The 19,348-nt window shown below is 37.3% G+C and overlaps 1 protein-coding gene and 1 long non-coding RNA gene across 2 annotated transcripts; both read left to right on the plus strand.

Moving 5' to 3' along the window:
• Positions 1–66: 66 nt before the first annotated feature.
• On the plus strand, positions 67–9,719 carry LOC142159348 (cathelicidin-related antimicrobial peptide Na_CRAMP-like). Its single transcript, XM_075214163.1, has 4 exons — positions 67–828; positions 2,452–2,553; positions 4,394–4,465; positions 9,496–9,719. The coding sequence occupies exons 1-4, from the start codon at positions 640–642 to the stop codon at positions 9,571–9,573; spliced, it is 441 nt and encodes a 146-aa protein (XP_075070264.1). The 5' UTR covers positions 67–639; the 3' UTR covers positions 9,574–9,719.
• A 4,130-nt stretch (positions 9,720–13,849) lies between these two features.
• Positions 13,850–18,748, plus strand: LOC142157912 (uncharacterized). Its single transcript, XR_012692691.1, has 3 exons — positions 13,850–15,844; positions 17,302–17,361; positions 18,487–18,748. It is a non-coding gene; the product is annotated as an uncharacterized LOC142157912 (long non-coding RNA).
• Positions 18,749–19,348: the final 600 nt, after the last annotated feature.

Below are 19,348 nucleotides of genomic sequence, written 5' to 3' on the forward strand. Positions count from 1 at the left end.
GGGGTGAGTACCTAATATAATACATCTATTTGAAATCATTAATAATTAATTGAGTCTTTATGTAATTAAATGTCATTATATTAAAAATTATTTGAATAATGCACTTCAACATATGAGTCACTGCGCCACAATAACTGTATTTGCAGCCTTTTAAGGTGTGTTTGAGAAGAGACAGAATGTTGATTTTCTTTTAATTTTTCTGTGCTATTTTTGCTCCCATTTTGCCAACTGTATCAGTCCCAAAGTCTGTGTTTTAGACACAGTTTGTGTTTGCAACTTTGCAAAGTGGAAATTAATTAGCAATTCAAAGTGTCTACGTGAAACACGATACTCATTACTTTATGGTATATTTCTGTGATTTGAATGCTGATTGTGTGTGATTCTTTGAAGTATTGTGGGTAGCAATGTTACTACTTTTACTTTTTCATTTTAACTTGTGGGAAAAAAGTCTGTTAGATACTTGTTTTAAAAGTGTGGTTTGTGTTTGTAATAATAAAGTGGAAGTAAAGGAGCAATTCACAGTTTCTACATAAAATCACATCCTGCAAAACATGATCTTAGAAAAGGAGGAAGATGTAGAAGGAATAAAAGGAGGAGAGCGGAGTCTGAGACAGGAGGAATCATCTAACAGAGCACAAGATGAGGAGCTGGTGGCTGTCTCTGCTCGTACTCTCTGCAGTCACGTTGGACATCGGTCTCTCCCAGTCTCCACAATGTGACATTCAGTATGAAATACGTGTAATAGAGGCCGTGAAAAGTTTCAATAGGGAGGAAAAGTTCCCATATTTATATAAACTGCTCAATGATGTCCCAGCTACACTCCTGCAGGTACAGTATTGGTTCACTTCCTGTTTAATCTTTCGGGGGCTAAAGATGTCCCTAATATATTGCAGCAAATCTGTCACACACTTGGAGATATTGTTATCAAACTGTGAGTTTACGGTAGGGTTGGAAAAGTGGAGATGTTGCCTATAGCAACCAATCAGATTCTAGTTGTCATTTTGTAGAATGTACTAAATAAATGATAACTAGGTATCTTAACTTGAGAAACCTCTTATTTCAGTCTCCTGGACAAAACCATGTTACAATGCAAGGGGTGCAAATGAGTGTTCTGTTTTGCACATAAGTTAAATACTGCCTGTTTTTTCATGTAGCACACAAATATCAACTTTAAATTTCAGTGTACAAATAAGCTATCAAGTATTTGTGTGCTACATGAAAAAACAGTCAGTATTTAACTTATGTGCAAAACAGAATACTCATTTGCACCCCTTGCATTGTAACATGGTTTTGTACAGGAGACTGAAATAAGAAGTTTCTCAAGTTAAGATCCTTAATGAATCAGGCCCTAGAATCTGATTGGTTGCTATAGGCAACATCTCCACTTTTCAAACCCGCCGGAAACTGGCAGCTTGATACATTTACCCTATACTGCTTTATACATCTCTAAACCTTACAGGACAAGTCAATATTATCATTACACATATTTATGAGGGGATGTTTTTATTCGATGCACAGCAGATTTCCTGTCTACTGAATGACACTATAGGACATCGCTCAGAACCTAAAATGGAAAATAGCTGAGAAAGGGCAACTTGTAGTTTGCAAAAAGATACAGTTCCCTAAATGTTACGTTTTCTCTCGGTATAGGTACATTAACAAATATATATGAATTTTATCCAATGGATTTTTATTTTAGGTCATCTTGCCCATTTGTTTTAGTTGCTTTATCCATCTCTATAAAATTATATGATGATGCTTAATCTCAAGGGAGTTTACGGATATTTTCTGCAGTATTGATACTGCATTTTAGGGGGAAAGTTACAAAGCTAAGGAAAGCAATTTCAAACTATCTCATACAAGGATATTACAGAGAGATTGCGGTAATATACCGCACACCTCATAATGAGGAAATATGATTTGTTAATATTCCGGTTTGTACAGACTTCAGCATTTCAAGGCCAGCGATTTAGTTTGCAAAAGACGAGCTGAAAAAAAAACTCAGCACAAATCTTAAACATGTTTTTTTTTTGTTACTGTGAATCATATAAAAGGTAACACTGAAATAACACGCTGGATACATACGTATAATATATTGATTTTTTTTTTTTAAACATTAATAAAAGATTTGGTCTGATTTGTCTAAACCAGAACAATTAGCTGTATATCACGAATTATCCAATAATGCAGAGGAAACACACTGATCTTTACTTAGTATCAATAAGTAGAAACATTTTGAAAGCCTTATTTAACGGAAAATGCAAAAAAAAAAAAAAAAAGTTCAAGTAGCTCTCTGAAAAACGCTATTGTAACACTAGTAAGAATTATTTCTAATTATTAGAAATATTAAAACACTTGTGGAGAACACTTAATAAAGACCAGTGGGTATCAGGTCGTATGTTTGCTTTTGAAGAGCTCAAGTATTTATATTAACAAAAACTCTCTTTTTAGGATAAGAACAAATTTCAGACATTGGAGTTCGAAATAAAGGAGACTGTGTGTCCCAAATCTGCAAAGAGGGATTCAGAACAATGTGACTATAACCCAGATGGGGTCAGTATTATTTCACAATATTTAGGCGCCGGTAAACAAAAGATTTATCTTCTCATGAAGTGGGATATGTTGTCAGTCAGGACACTGGAGAAAAACAAAAAAGATGCCAGTCATTGTTTCGTACAAACACCAATATTCTTATTTAGAAATTGAAGTAATACAACCTTCTAAGATGATACATTTTTCCAGCTGACACATTAAATACAATTGTGGGGTTTTTTGGTCATCTAAGTCTTTAAAAAAAGCGCTCCCCTAACCACATATTAACTTAAGAAACATTTGCTGAAGCTGCAGAAGTTTGACTTTTTTAAAGGATTTTTAAAGGACAGAGGACCTGATTCATTAAGGAAAGTAAGGCAAAAAAGTTTTCTCCTGGACAAACCATGTTACAATGCAAGGGGTGCAAATTAGTTTATTATTTTGCACCTAAGTTAAATACTGTCTGGTTTTTTTTTTTATGTAGGACACAAATACTTGATAGCTTTATTTTAACACTGAAATCACTTGCCCTACCCCAACTATAAATCTGTCCCCATCTTTTAAATATAGCTCCCCTTCCAATGCAACAAGGTTTTTCCGAGGTGCAAAATTACTAATTTTTTTGCTTTACTTTCATTAATGACTCAGGCCCAGAGTCTGCAAACCACATTATGTAATAAAATTTAATTATGTACAAAGCAAAAACACTTTATGATAGGTCACAGACTGCTGATATACTTGTCCTGTTGTTTCTGATTACTCTTCTTTTTTAAAGGAGACAGGGCATGTCTATCAGAAAGAAATATATATATATATATATTTATATATACTGGTATTTTCAATAATTGTATTATGTGTTTGATGTCAGCCCTTGATAATGGGGAGTAAATAAAACAGTTGTTGACACTGAAATCATCCTTTTTCTTGATAAGTATTGCGACTTTATGCTATATTTAATGGATTGAAATAATTTTAGGTATTTTTTGAAATTTATGGAGTGTTGGTTACCTGAGATTACTCTGAATATCTCACTGGACAAGTTTTACAAAATGTGTCAATGTCTTAATATGTTATAAATTTGAATAAATGTACAGAGGTTTTATTATATTGAGTGTTACAATGTTCTGCCATGATTGAATAAAAAGGTTTGTAGTCATTACTGTTAATTAATGGTATATACTAATTACATAAGGTGTTAAAACTGGCTACTACTAACTAGATATATTGTCCATACCATAGCATTATTTTTTTTTTCTCTGTCTAAGTTTTACATAATACTTTGTACTGAGCACCCAATGCAGTATTTTGCGGTTCCTCTATATATATATATATATATATATATATATATATATATAAAAACAAAAGTGTCAGAGACTTGCGCTAATGTGAAGAAACATTGAGACTAGGTACACTGAGGAAAACCACCAAATTTTTATTAGGTCAAATATATATGACAAGAAGTGAACCTTCAGCGCTAAATCTCCCCAATGGCAATTGGACCGAGATAATTCCCCAAGACATAGATGAAGAGATCTATCATATCATGTTGCATTATGGAGTAAACACAAAAGTACAAAAACATAGGTTAATAAAGTCTTGACATATATAGAATAAACACATTAAGAGCATGCAAGTCCCAAAGGAAAAGTAAACCCTTCTTCTAGGGTGCAGGATAGTGTATAAAACCTCTTCTTAAGTGTAAAATTCACACAGGATAAACGCCCTGAGGAAATCTGCTTACAGAATCGCTGAGGATATAGGTCACAGATTTCCCAGCTCTAAAACAAGTAAAGATGTGTCGTTATTCTGATAGTTAATGTGTAGTTGTGAATTATTGACAGATCCACTTTGGGTTTTGCAGGAGACTATGGTGTGCACCATTCATTTGGCTGAGAAGGACGAAGATGTGGTAAAATGTTCCATTCTATCCAAGGTAACATTAAAAGTTATTTACAAAAGCCCCAATGTGGGCCCAAAGCTTTTGAAAATATGTTTATTGAAATACAAAAGGAATCTTTTTCCTGATGTAGACATGAATGACATAATCCAAAGGGAAATAGAATACACATCCATGAATGACATAGTACTGATTTGAGTCGGCGAGCCTTTAAGTGTAGTGTTATGTTCTCAGTATGACACATTGTTATTTACAATACAATGTAGTACAGTAATACAATATGTTTTTTAATATATATGCATTTTCCATGCCTATTGTATCTGACAACAACATAACAAAGAACTCAATGGAGTGGGAGAAGCCTTATTTCATCTAAGTGAAATGTTATGTTCCATGTACGATGCATCTGTGCATTGCCCCATCCATATGGCAGCATCTATAATTTAGTGTAGTGCAATATTACAGTGTTTCTCAAGTGATTGTAATGATATTCAATAGAAGAAAGAAGAAAGCAAGTGCTGAAATGTACTGTAAAGGTGTAAAAGATGCTGAAAGTCACCATACATTGCATTTTTTCTTCCTACCGTATCTGACAGCTGAATGACAAAAAATTGAATGGAGCCGGACAAATCTTATGTCATATAGCTTAGTGTTAGTGCTTAGTGTTATGTTCTGTGCAACTGCAATACAGTGTAGTACAATTTTACCATTTCATCTACCTGAGTGTAGTGTTATATTATGCATATGAGGCATTTTCCATACTTACTATATCTGATATCTAAAGGACATAGGAATGAATGGAGCCTGAAAGCCCTATGCATCTATACGTTTAGTGTTATGTTATTCATATGATGCATCTTTTCAGTAGAAGTAAAATATAACGTAGTATAATATTACAGTATGTTATCTATCAAAGTCTTTTATTATGTTTATTATCATATGCGTATGACAGATTTCCATACATACTGTATCTGACAGTGTACTGTGTTATCTTTTAAAAATCCATATAACTGTGTAATATACATTTTTTTATTTAAAATAAAAACAAATCAATGATTTTCAATTTATTATGAGATTGGTTTAGAGTTTACATTACGGGATGCAGATTGCACTTACACTGTAATCATAAATCGTGTCCGAATCTACGGCCCACAGTTTACATGACAATGTCCCACAGAACTATTTTGGCTCATTATGGAAAATGCATGTAATATAGTATTAATAATATTATCTGAATTCATATAAAACTATCTATAAACGATATACTAAACATTTGATACAAGTAATTACCAAAAATAACAAATAATAATCTAACGCACTAAAAAGTTCACAAGTTCTCTCCATCCAATTGTATCCATATATTGTATAAATTGTCCATATGATTCAGATGAACACTTGATACACTGTAATACTGTATTGCACTGACAGTTGTCTAGTGAAAAATGTGAAAGCATCTATGTGACAGAAACATTTCTATACTGCAAGTTTGTGGACATAATTTTACTTCTATGTCTAAGTCTACAGTAACTCTAAATCAGACCCACTATTTATAAAATTGTTTTATGTCATTTACCTGATCGCGCAAAATCCACAGTAGTGTCACGAGCTGCGGCTCCACTACTGGCCGCTGTGGCATGCTTGTCTCCGCTGCCGGCGTCCCGGCTGTCACTATTACGACCGGGACATCACTTCCAGCTTCCTCGTCACGGTTGCCTAGGCAAAAACTGGGACGTTTGGGGGCTATGTAAGCTCAGCCTTCCTAGCTGATTGTCCCATTTGTATTACAGCCATCTGGCTAATTATGCAGCTGGGCACCCTGTATTCTTATTGGCCCTCAGTACAATTTAAAGCAGTGAGGACTGAGCCTTAGTACCGGTTATAGTGTTCTGATACCAGTTTGCTTTCCTGCTCCCGTACTGTCTGGGTGAATACCTTTGGATTGCTTTGCCATGTATGACCGTCTGCCTGTACCTGGACTTGAACCATTGCCTGTGGCCCTTACCCTGCTTGCACCTAACTTTTTCTGCCTGTGCTCTGTTAGGCCAGTCAGACATTATCATCTCTGTTCCAGTGCACAGACCTCTGGCCTGTCCCTACCCCGTGTATTACCTCCCATTCCTGAGTGCCACTGTGTGACCATAAACTTGTACTACACTGAGTGTATGACCTGGGGGCATCTGAGTACCTGTGAGCATAACCAGTCTCTACGGGAAAGGCGGCTGCTATAGGTGAAGAACTCTTCTACCTGTTCTATGAGTTTATGACACATTGGTGGCCATAACAAGTAGTATATGTTTTCAAATTAACTAATTGAATGCACTTGCATGACAATAATAATAATCATTGATCAATGATCAATAATGATCATTGAGTTATTTTTAGTGTGGCATTATAATATTTATATGACAGTTATATGGCTTTTGGATAGATAATTCTGCACACTTTAAATACAGGAGTCATGTAAAATGTGTCATACACATAACATAACACAAAACTCAGATGGAAAACATACTATAATATTTTACTAGACTGTATTGTAGTTGAGGGCATATGGATGTATATGGATGTGTACAGCATTACACAAGAAGTTGTATAGGGCTTTTCTGGCTCCATTCAGTTCACTGTACTTCAACTATCAGATACAATAGGTATGAAAAATGCATTATGCATTATACATATAATAAACATACATAGTTACACTGTAATATTGTTCTACACTGTATTGTAGATATTGACATATTAATGCAACCAGCACTAAGATGCTTCATACATTTAACATAACACTAAACATCGGTAGATGACATAAGGATTGTTTGACTCCATCCAGTTCGTTGACATTCAGCTGTCAGATACAGTAGGTATGAAAAATCCATTGTGTCCATAACATAACACAGCAAACATCATCATCATCATCATCACCATTTATTTATATAGCGACACTAATTCCGCAGCGCTGTACAGAGAACTCACTCACATCAGTCCCTGCCCCATTGGGGCTTACAGTCTAAATTCCCTAACACACACACAGGTAGACAAACACACATAGACAGACAGACTAGGGTCAATTTATTAGCAGCCAATTAACCTACCAGTATGTTTTTGGAGTGTGGGAGGAAACCGGAGCACCCGGAGGAAACCCACGCAAACACAGGGAGAACATACAAACTCCTCACAGGTAAGGTAGAAAACAGACCATAATATTGTAATACCCTGTATTGTAAAGCCCTGATCCTGGCTTATGGATATGGCAGGAGTAAAGATGTATTATACATGGAACATAACACTTCACTTATTTAGATGACATCAGGCTTGTCCAGCTTCTTTCAGTGTGGGACCAATTAGTGGCTGGGTACCTTAAGAAGCAGTTGTTTCTCTTTTGATTTTTTTATTTTGCATAATGCATTTTCCATGCCTAATATATCTGTCAGCTGAATGTCAAAAGAACTGGATGACACCAAAGACACCTTATGTCATTTACCGATGTCTAGTGTTATGTTCAATGTATGAGGCAGCTTTGTATTTTTGGGTTAAGCCCAATGGATGGACACTCCCTATGGTTACTTCAGGAATGTTTGATTTAGCTAAATGGTCAAAGAAGTGCACTCAGATAATTAAAAAAGACAGCTCAGCCAATAACACCTTGATATAGTAACACATAGGGCTAGATTTACTAAACTGCGTATTTGGAGATGTTGCCTATAGCGACCTATCAGATTCCTTCTGTCATTTATTAGCATTAGTACATTCTACAAAATGACAGCTAGAATCTGATTGGTTGCTATAGGCAACATCTCCACCTTTTCAAACCCGCAGTTTATTAAATATACCCCTAGTATGAAAATGGTGTTAGTGATTAGGTATGAACATATTAAGATGTTGAAATAAATTTTGTTTTGTGGCTATTTTTGGTTTCTAAGTAAGAGATGCTTTCTAAATGATGTTGTTAAGTGTCTGTAGTGGGGTAGTTGTGGAAAAGCAAAGTTCTGCAGATCTCTAGAGAAATCAAAAATCTAATAATTTGCAGAATATATCACTATATATGTAGATGGAACAGTGCACGGTGTCAATAAACTATTAATCTGCAGAATTTATCAATAGTAGATATAAGCAACATTTTCACAACTGTGCAGTTAAAACCTCAGCTGCAAAAATGTAGCACGTCTGGCCGGTGTGGTCCGGCCTTGGGTTCCTAGAATATCCGCAACCACACGACGCAGCAACAGTAATTCACTGGCATCATTCCAGCTTTAATCAAAGACTTAATTTCTGCAAAATGAGAATATACAAATACAGCTTGGAATGACATTTCACGGACTGGCTAAGCAATGGCGGAACTCAAAGATTGCATCACTGCAAATTTTCATCTCTGTGAAATGAAGTCTTGTGCCACAAAACTCAATGTATGAAATTTCAACACAAATCATCTTCACTTTCCAAGACAAGTTGGCCATTCCTTGCTGAGTACTGAGTAGGTGCACCAGCGGAGTAGAGCAAAAATTAGATTTCATATTGCAGAATTTGGTTTGGGAACATTGTTGGGGCGAACCTTGCTGGGGCGCATGGCCATTTTTAATCCAAATAAAATACATTTTATACTGGCCCAGAGTCAGCTGTCTCTGGGGTTTCTCATATACTTTAAATCTAATGATTTGTGCACCGTCCATTTCTAGGCTCTTTCACGAGCAATGTATTTAAAACTGATAATATTACAGTCCAGATTACCCCTCACTATCAGTATCAATTTAAACCAGAAATGACGCTGGACTGAGCAGTATTTTAGGAGAGAAACGTAAATGTTTTCTATGAAAAGAGGATGGATATAAAGTAGTAGGAGATTGAACGGTAATTTGACGTTTAGACTTTTGCACAGCGCAACTACTGAGAGTTTTCTACCTCCTAGAAAATTAATTTCCTCTTACATGGATTGGTTGTACAAAAAGATCTTTCTCTTCAGTTACATTTTAACAAAAATAAAAAATAAAAGGTATTGACGAATGCCACATGTCGTATTGAGGGAAACCAGGGCGATAGTTACACTAATACAATCTCTTTATTATCTTTTTCAGATTTTAAGAAGAAAAAGGAGACCTGGAGCAGGAAGTGTTATTGGTGTCGTGAAAATCTCTAAGAGCTATGGCCTTTGATATGACATAAATAAAAATACATTTCCCTCAAAAGATTGATAACTTAGCTTCCCGTTTGTGTTGTATAATGAAATATTTTACAGGTAACACTCTGAGAAATAATGAAATGCTACATAAATGAATAAAATTAAACTTCTTGGTTGTGAGTTACTGGATTTGCAATCTGTTAATTCAGCTGAATTTCTTTCATTTAAAAAAAATAAACTTCACCAAGTGAAACATTTTATACAGACATCAGAGGAAGCCGTGAGCTAAAACAATATTTAAGATATTGCCGTCTGTCAATTCTCTAGGAATCCACAATATCCAGCGGTTGATATATATTGTTAAGTTTTGCATTTAAAAAAATGTTTGTATTTATTTTCCCAACCTCTGTGATCAGGGTCAGGTCTGTCCAGTGTTCACTATATTGCACTGTCCCACCCATGCTGCCCAACATGTCACAAGCTTAATGCACGCGTGCCAGCAGCATTCACATAGTCCCCCCTAGGGCTTGGCATTCTCCCATAGTTTCATGATATTGGAAAGTGGGAATTGCCATTTCACCATGCACTGTCCATAACACCAGCAGGACCTGGGTGGGTATCTGACAGGCTGTGTAAGGATAATTAGGCACCCTAGAAACTACCATGTTCAGCAGTTGGTCACATCACTTGGTATATAGCTAGGCACGCTGCTTTGCATATAACTGGGCACACCACTGGCATGGTGACGGGCACACCAATGGGCATGCAGCTTGTCATTTCAAAGGGCATCATGAAGGGCGCATCACTTATCATCATGGGCACATCTCTATTATTATTATTATTTTTCTTTATTTTTTTTTTATATATTCATTGTTTTTAACTCCAGATTTCGAACCTGATTTAGGTCACTTGATATGGATTTGTGTCCATTTGTGCAACGTAAAAATGTGACCCTGTACTTTCATTTGACAATATCTGACACTGGTAGGAAGGGAGCAGAGGCCTTCGTGTGTAAGTTTAGTACAGTAGTGGGGTTTAGATACAAATGAACATTCCACAGGCCTGGAGCAAGATTCGCAGCTGATGATGATGATGACGACCGCATTTTTACACTGGTCATATCTATTCAGTAAGCGTCTGATTCATTAAGGAATATAAATGCCGCTATGTGCTGTATTTTGTGTACAATCGTTCTGTGTATGCCCAGAAACAAATCATGTGCCAGAGAATGCTGTAACGTCTAATTGTTCAATGTCACGAGCAGAACGGGCAGAGGACCAGGCGTATGCAGACAGCAGCATCCGATTCAAGCTTTGGGCATCACTAAGGTGCGTGATTTTCTATTGTATCATTTGCTCCAGCTACAGGTCTGGTGTAAGTGCGCGAGTGATAGTGATGACGACTGTCTATATATCTAGAACATGTGTCTGCAATCAGGCGCAACTATAAAAATGTATTTTATGTACAGTAGACATCAATAACATCATAATAACTGCAGTTTATGGTGGGGAAAATGAAAAAACCTTTTTAATGTTTTGTCTTTAAAAACGATGTGTCTGATTCATGAAGATACTTAATTTAAAGTAAAACTTACTCAATTTCTTGCTTAACTTTCTTAATGACTCAGACCCTATATATTATTAACAGGTGACATTAATTAAATATTTTTTTCCTGTGCTATCTTTTGTGACTTTATATTCCACATATGTATTGGACGTATCTCGCAGTGTATTGTCTGCTAGAGCAGAGCGGACCTAGACCCGTATTCAACATCAAAGTAGAGGCCTCAAAATGCAGCGCCAGAACGTATGTGAACAGGCACATTTTTGCATGTGTGCAAAAGTCACAATGTTTACTGCTTAATTCAAAATCAAACCCTTAATATTATTCTTCATTATTTTATTCCATTATTATTCTTGTATCTATCATTCCATCTTTTTACACACACTTTGCCATAACTATTTTTTACATTTACCCATTTCTGGTACTAGGTAATTTTACTTTCATTCTGTTCCATTTTACACATTTTAACCTTGGTATATCTATATGCTCCTGCCACCTACACCCCAACACGCTTTTTTCTACTATCCACCGTCTATTCTACTTACCAGCACTTCCCTCCGATACCCGGACAACATTCTCCATTTCACCTCTCACTCGTCTCTCATGATTCATATAATCTATTTACCACACTGCATCGTAATAACCTTGCACAATCTATTTCTCCTGCATCAAATTTATGGTTCTTGAATCTTGAGACTAGAGATGTTCACTGACCCCCGTGTTTTGGTTTTGGTTTTGGTTTTGGATCCCAATTCTTTTCTAAAATCCCAATTTTTTTTGCTAAAATCACACATTTTTATTTTTTTTCCCCCTCCATTATTATTAATCTCAATAACACTAATTTCAAGTCATTTGCAGTCAATTTTGACCACCTCACAGGTCACAATATTATTTTCATACACTTTCAAACAAAGACTGCAGATTTAGAAGACCAAGCCTGACAGACCTATTATTTCTATTTCAGCAATGACAATTAGCAATGGAGCAATGGAGCTCTCCTGAATGTCACTGGAGACTTTGAAGAACACTGCTACCCCTCCTCTTTCTATTCTATCTATGACGCTGCCCAACTGCTCTACAGACTACCAAGAACTGTGCTACCCCTTCTGTGTCCCTCTGTGAAATGGCGCTGGATCGCCGTAGAGGGCGGTACTTATAGAATCAAAAACTTGCAAGATCTGAAATCCGACGACGTAACAATGACGTTTTGCCCCGTTTTCAATTCCGAGGGCGCACAAAAGCACCGAGCTTGGTACTCGGATCTGCTAAGTTCGGGTGTGTTCGGTTCTCGGGGACTGAGCATCTCTACTTGAGACAAGTGTAACACAAATTACACCCTCAGAAATCAACATATACGAACACAATTTTATTTTTAACTGTAAATTATGCCCAAGGTGTCCAATTAAAGGATAACAGCAAACACCATTTCCACCCAGTACTCCACAAGTATTTATATTTGAAATCATCTTACTAGGTGGAATACAAACAACCCCACAATAACAAAGGTCAATAGAACTACCTACAGTATGTACGTTATGCCACATTGTGCTATGCACAGCACACACAGTGTGTCATTATTAGTCATACCAAACACGCTAAGGGGTCTATGCATCAAAAAATATGCATAACAACTAAATATGCATCACTGTTCATCGCAGTGATGCGTATTTATGCACTGCTTGAATGCATCATGCCGGGGCTCCGAAGTGACCCCTCTCCTGCGATCTAATTTTCGTCTTTATTGGCAGCCTAGCGCTGCCGGTGACAGGAGGAAGTGCTGTGCAACACTGTACCGGATTCTGCTAAGCCCAAGAGGCTTCAGCAGAATCCCACATGAAATGAGAGGTAATGCCATCCTGAGGCCGCGTAATCTGTCTGCGCAATGCAAAGCTTATCAAAGCTTCATGCATTGCCGAGCATCGCAGTCCCCACAGTAATCTGTGAGGAGTTTGTATGTTCTCCACGTGTTTGCGTGGGTTTCCTCCGGGTGCTCTGGTTTCTTCCCACACTCCAAAAAACATACTGGTAGGTTAATTGGCTGCTAACAAAATTGACCCTAGTCTGTGTGTGTGAGTTAGAGAATTTAGACTGTAAGCTCCAATGGGGCAGGGACTGATGTGAGTGAGTTCTCTGTACAGCGCTGCAGAATTAGTGGCGCTATATAAATAAATGGCAATGATGATGATGATAATCTATGGGGACTGCAATGCTGAACGGTATTTGCCTAAACGGAGATTTTTGTGAATTAAGCTAATACATAGACCCCTTAGTGTTCATTATTCCACAGTCCTGTGCTGGGTGTTATAAATACAGTGTATGTCTCATAATAAGTAGCAGGCCTATTGAATATACCAGTATATATCACTTAATTTGTTACACTTTAGCAACAATTTAACAGTACATGGAATGTAGCAAAATACACCTGAATGGTAACAATACATTACACTTAGGAGTAGCGGTTATGATATAAGAGTATCCTTTAACGGCTTCACATTCTATCCTGCCAGACTTGGCAGTAGTCTGATCTATTGTCAGCCTGCTTCTGGTGGGTACAGCATAGGATGCAGACCTATAATTTAAGGAGCAGGTTGCTAAGTCCTTCTTAGTACGTGGGTCAGTGAAGTCCGAAGGAGCAGTGGTCTCCAGTCGGTATTCCCCTCAAAATTAGGACACATTATTGTCCATTGCAACTGTCCTATTTACATTCTCCCTGGTTCCTATGATGGCGGGTCAAGGGGATAAGGCACACGTTCCCAGTAGTCGGCTGGAGCATCCTACTCTCAGGGGAGGAACTAGAAGAGGGGGGTGGTTCTAGAAAGTTGGAGCTCCCCTGCTGTCCTGAGTCCTTAAATTCTGGAGAGGCTGCCATGAAACATATGATGCACTTTTGACATCAAAAGGAGGATAATCCCACTAATTGTCTTTTAACGCAGCCTGTGCATGTAACCCTTTGGTGGATTTTCCACACCAGCATGTATAGAGAGATGGCCAAACTTGCGGTCCCAGGAGCCCAACCACCAACACAAGTCCCACAACCGCGGTGAGTGGAGAACTGATTTTTACAGTTAGATCTGTAAGACAAAGGATCAATTGCTCTAGAACCTTAGATTTATTTCTATTAAAACTTTAATTGTGTAGGTTTGCGCCAGTGATTTTTATCATTTGATTTAGTGACACAGATGTGGGAACATTTTAGGCAGTTTTTCCATTCTTATTTCCTTTATGGTATATTTCTGTGACTTGAATGCTGATTGTGTGCGATTCTTTGAAGTAATGTGGTTAGTATTGTTACTACATTTATTGTTTTCATTTTAACTTGTGGGAACAAAGTCTGTTAGAAAAATGTTTTAAACGTGTGGTTTGTGTTTGTAATAATGAAGAGGAAGTAATGGAGCAATTCACAGTTTCTACATAAAATCACATCCTGCAAAACGTGATCTTAGAAAAGGAGGAAGATGTAGAAGAAATAAAGGAGGAGGATTAATCTAATAGAGTGCAAGATGAGGGGCTGGTTGCTGTCTCTGCTCGTACTCTCTGCGGTCACATTAGACAGTTGTTTCTCTCAGTCTGCAAAATATGATATACGGATACTAGAGGCCGTAAAACTTTTCAATCGGAGGGAAAATGTCCCATATTTATATAAACCCCTGAATGATGTCTCAGGTAGACTCCTGGAGGTACAGTAACCCTTCAGTTCCTGTTTAATATTTTGGCTTTTGGGTGCTGAAAATATTCAAATAATATTCCAGAAAATCTCTCACACCAAGTGGTTTATAAAACCTCTAAGCCTACCTGCCATTGTGGGGCAGACTAATGTTACAATTACATATATATATGGGGGTACGTTTTATTTCCATGGATGCTCAGAATACTTTCTGTATTTTATGCTGCTAGAGCCAATTATTTTATAGAGAAAGTTCTACTTTGGGGAAAATGTAGAGCAGACTAGGTGTTGTGAAACTACAAGTCCCAGCTTGACCTGACAGCTATCAGCTGGTTATAATACTGGGACTTGCAGTTTTGTAGAGGTGACTAAAATAGGACCCATTCTCCAACAGCAAAGGCAAGCAAAGCAATGTCATCCTCTCTGCAGTGACAGAATCTATAGCGAGGTCTCTGTACAATACTGTGTAAACCATAAAAAGAGAAATTATTTTCCAATATTACTTCAGTAAAGTCCGAAAAATCTGAACAAATTTGTAACGTAATTTTTAAACTGCAAATACATAAAAAATGTCACAATTATAATTAAAATTCTACAAATGTGGATGATAACTTTTTAATGGCTTTTTAATTTTTATAACACAATATTTGTCATTTGATTTGTCAACTACAGAACTATTAACATTTATATATTGTAGCACAGGAAAATCAGTGATCTCTGCCCACCATCAATAACATCATCATTATTCCTGCATTTGAAGAGATCAGGGGGTATATTTACTAAACTCCGGGTTTGAAAAAGAGGAGGTGTTGCCTATAGCAACCAATCAGATTCTAGTTTTCATTTTCTAGAATGTACTAAATAAATAACAGCTAGAATCTGATTGGCTGCTATAGGCAACATCTCACTTTTTCAAACCCGCAGTTTAATAAATATACCTTCAAGTCTTTACATTTTACAAATACTTTCTTTTTAGGAGAAGGACAAATCTCAGATATTGAATCTAAGGATAAAAGAGACTGTGTGCCCAAAAGATGCGAGAAGGGATTTAGCACAATGTGGTTTTCAGAAACAAGGAGTAAGTATTACTTCACAATCTTCAGGAGAAGGTAAATAAAATACGTATCCTTCTCACAAAGAGCGATAATGATTAGTTTCAGAGATATTTGAAAGTCTCAGTTTCCTTACCGATATTTTTCTTTAAACAGAAATTTTTGTACCTTTGCAACATGAAGCGAATTTGTAATTTTTCCAGAATGATCTCCTATTTCTATATATAGTTTTCCATTTGCAAAATCAATCTGTGTGGATTTATTTATAAGTCAGGCATTTGCATATCAGGACTGAAACTTGTACCTGAGGGGAGGGTCACCTGATCACTAAATAAGACTCCCCGTCCCTCCATCCACCTTTAAAAACATTCAGAACAAGATAATCCTGACCTCAATAAGTATAACCCACACCTTGATTTACCTAAAACCCGCCCAAACCTGCTCACTTCTTTCTGACACTCCCTTCCCTGTAACCCTACGCATTTCAGAGTAAGAAAATTTGGACTATTTGGTGGTATGGTACAAAATAATTATCTAAATAGCTTCCCATAGCTTCCAACCCAGCTGTTTCCATACATCTCAATGATGTGCAGTATTTTGACATTTCTCCAGCGATCTAGTGATGGAGGAGGAAGAAGGGGAGGGGGGATTGAGCTGTGAACACGCAGGCTGAGAAGAACGGTGGTCTCCAATCTCTACATAATATTTTCTGTCTTTTCCTCTCATTTATTGACAGTTCCTTCTTGCTGAACAAACTTGAGGGGGAAGGGGCATTTTTAGCTAATACTGTTATCCATACCTGCAGGCAAAATTGGGAGAAAATCAACCCAGTATCCTGATCCCCCCAAATCACCAAACCACACCCGATTTCCAACGTATGCCAGTCCACTTCCACCATTGTATATTAACCCCGTATAACTCCCACTTCCAACACTGCTCTGTAGTCTATAAGCTTTGTAAATCACATAATAATTCGTCTTTAAATAACATAAATCTAATAAAATACAGGAAACCTAAATCACCTTGATCTCTTAATGCATTTTGTCACCAGACAAGTCATTTAGAAAAATCTACCGTTAGTAATACAGCCTGTTTAAAAGACTAATTGTAATTTACATTTATGCACGTACCGTGGTTGAGAAGACTTAGCTGTTAAAGGTGAGTGTAGAAGACAGATGTAACCACAGGAAATGTGACCATTGTGGATCTATTGCATCTATAGGAGGTGCAGCCGCTACAAGTCTGGAAGTGAGGGGGCACCGGTGCACGCGCCAGCCTTACACATGCACATGTGCTGGCAGAGAATAGACCTCAGGAGGGTGAACCGGAATTGCCAGGTCCTCTACTATGGTGTCTACCAATGCCGTGTTCCTCCCCTGAGTATAATATATGTTTATTTATCTGCTCAGACATCCAGTTAATGTGCTTTTGGGGTTAAATGATAAGTCAACTTTTATCCATTTTGCTTTATTGTATTTTGCAGAAGGTTCAGGCCTGCAGGGTGATGTTGGCACAGGAGGGCGCAGATGAGATAACATACCAGGTAAGACATTAACAGTCAGTTTTGAAAGTACACTTAACGTGTGGGCCCAGATAAAAATTATATGCAGAAAAAATATAGATTTTTAATGTCAACTGCATGTCAGGAAATACCATGTGGATCACATGCAACATCCCTTTAAAACCTCTATATAGCCTCACATGTCACCATATAGCCAGTATACCTCCATATAGCCTCACATGTCACCATATAGCCAGTATACCTCCATATAGCCTCACATGTCACCATATAGCCAGTATACCTCCATATAGCCTCACACACCACCACACTGCCAGTATACCTTCATACAACCTCATACATCATCACACATCCAGTATACTTCTATATTGACAAATTAGACAATGCATTGTTGCCTCCTGTGGCAAAGCCTATGCCGCGTTAGTCATCGGGATCTTACCAGAAACCCAGGACTTGAATCCTCCGCATCTGCGTCTGAACGCCTTCGACACTCACTTACTGTACATGACCTACCTTAGTCCGCCCCTCCCCTCCCCCATTCCGCCCCTCCAGTCGTAGGCAGTGCTCAGTCTCATTGGCGTTCAGACATTAATTACGTACAATTGCGTCCATTGGCGTAAGGTCCGTTTCTGAGCATGTGCAGAGTTATTTCACACAAGATCCACAACACAGATGGACAGACGTCCGATCATGAATCAGCCCTCAGTGTTCTCTGCCAGTACCAGTACCAGCCTAGGCTGGCAGCACAAGGGCTGGTTCTGCTTTATAGGGGGAGACACTCAGACTGAGCCGTAAATGTTTCTACTGCGCATATACAGTAAGGAAGATCACTTTATGTGCTTCTGAGGAGGACTTACGTCCGACTTTACATGACCCCCTCAGTGTTATTAACTTTTGTTCAGCTAAAACCATTTGTAGAAAGAGAAGAGAGATTAGTCCGGATTAGCTGCAAGTAATCTCCTAATTTAAGAAAGATATTTTGACCTTACATGGATTTGTCACGAAAAAAAATATGTTTCTCTTCCATTACAATTGATCATATAAATAAGATTAATTTCAGGAATACAGATTTTAATGTTCTATTTAATATACGTCAGGGCAATAATGTTAATATAATTTACCTTACGATCTCTTTATTCTCTCTTTCAGCTTTCAAGGAGACCTGGATCATATGAACTAACCCGGCGTCATCATGATGGAAATTTGTTACATGGGCGTTGAGCTGGTTATTATGACCCGGGCATATTTTATACCTGATTATTACATTTCAAGGATGATTTTAGAAGACTTTTAGTACATTTGGAATAATGAACTATTGAATGAGGCTATTTTTTTAAAAAAAAAAATCTGAGAAAATAGAGAAGGAACTTTTGTATTTCTACATAGTTTTTTTTAAAAAATCAACAAAATTGACAACGTTGGTGTTATTGCTAATACCTTAACAAAAAATTAACTTTTCATCTAAATTTATTCCGGTGACGTAAGAGATCTTTGAAAATTAAAACAATACAAAAACAAAATCAGTCTTACAACTATCAGTTTAACCCAGCTTATCACTACAATCGCTGCAACATCAAATCAGATGTTCCTGGCATATAAATATGTAACACGATTGGCCATAGTAGTGGTCTTACGATCTTTTATAGCTGGACACACTTGATATCTTTTTCTAACTCAATTCACTTTACTTTCTTTATTATAAACATGCTTTGACAAATTAACACTAGCCGCTATTCTTTCACTGATTTGTGAATTTGTATGTGTGAGAATTGTAACAATAATTTCATTGGTAAAGAAAATCCTCCAGCACTCTATCTCTGATTTAGTATATCCATTTTGATAGAAAATCTAAAAATATATCAAAAGAAGAAATAAAACATCACATACTAAAATGGCACAACACCGACATCAAGGTTGGGTCATACTAAGCTTTTTGGAGTTTACGCCCGTCTATTTCTCTGCGCCGATGCTGGCTGACTGGTGGTAGCGGGAAATGGGTAAGGAGGTTTGG

Source organism: Mixophyes fleayi, chromosome 5 (assembly GCF_038048845.1).
Source record: "Mixophyes fleayi isolate aMixFle1 chromosome 5, aMixFle1.hap1, whole genome shotgun sequence".
Lineage (NCBI taxonomy): Eukaryota > Metazoa > Chordata > Amphibia > Anura > Limnodynastidae > Mixophyes > Mixophyes fleayi.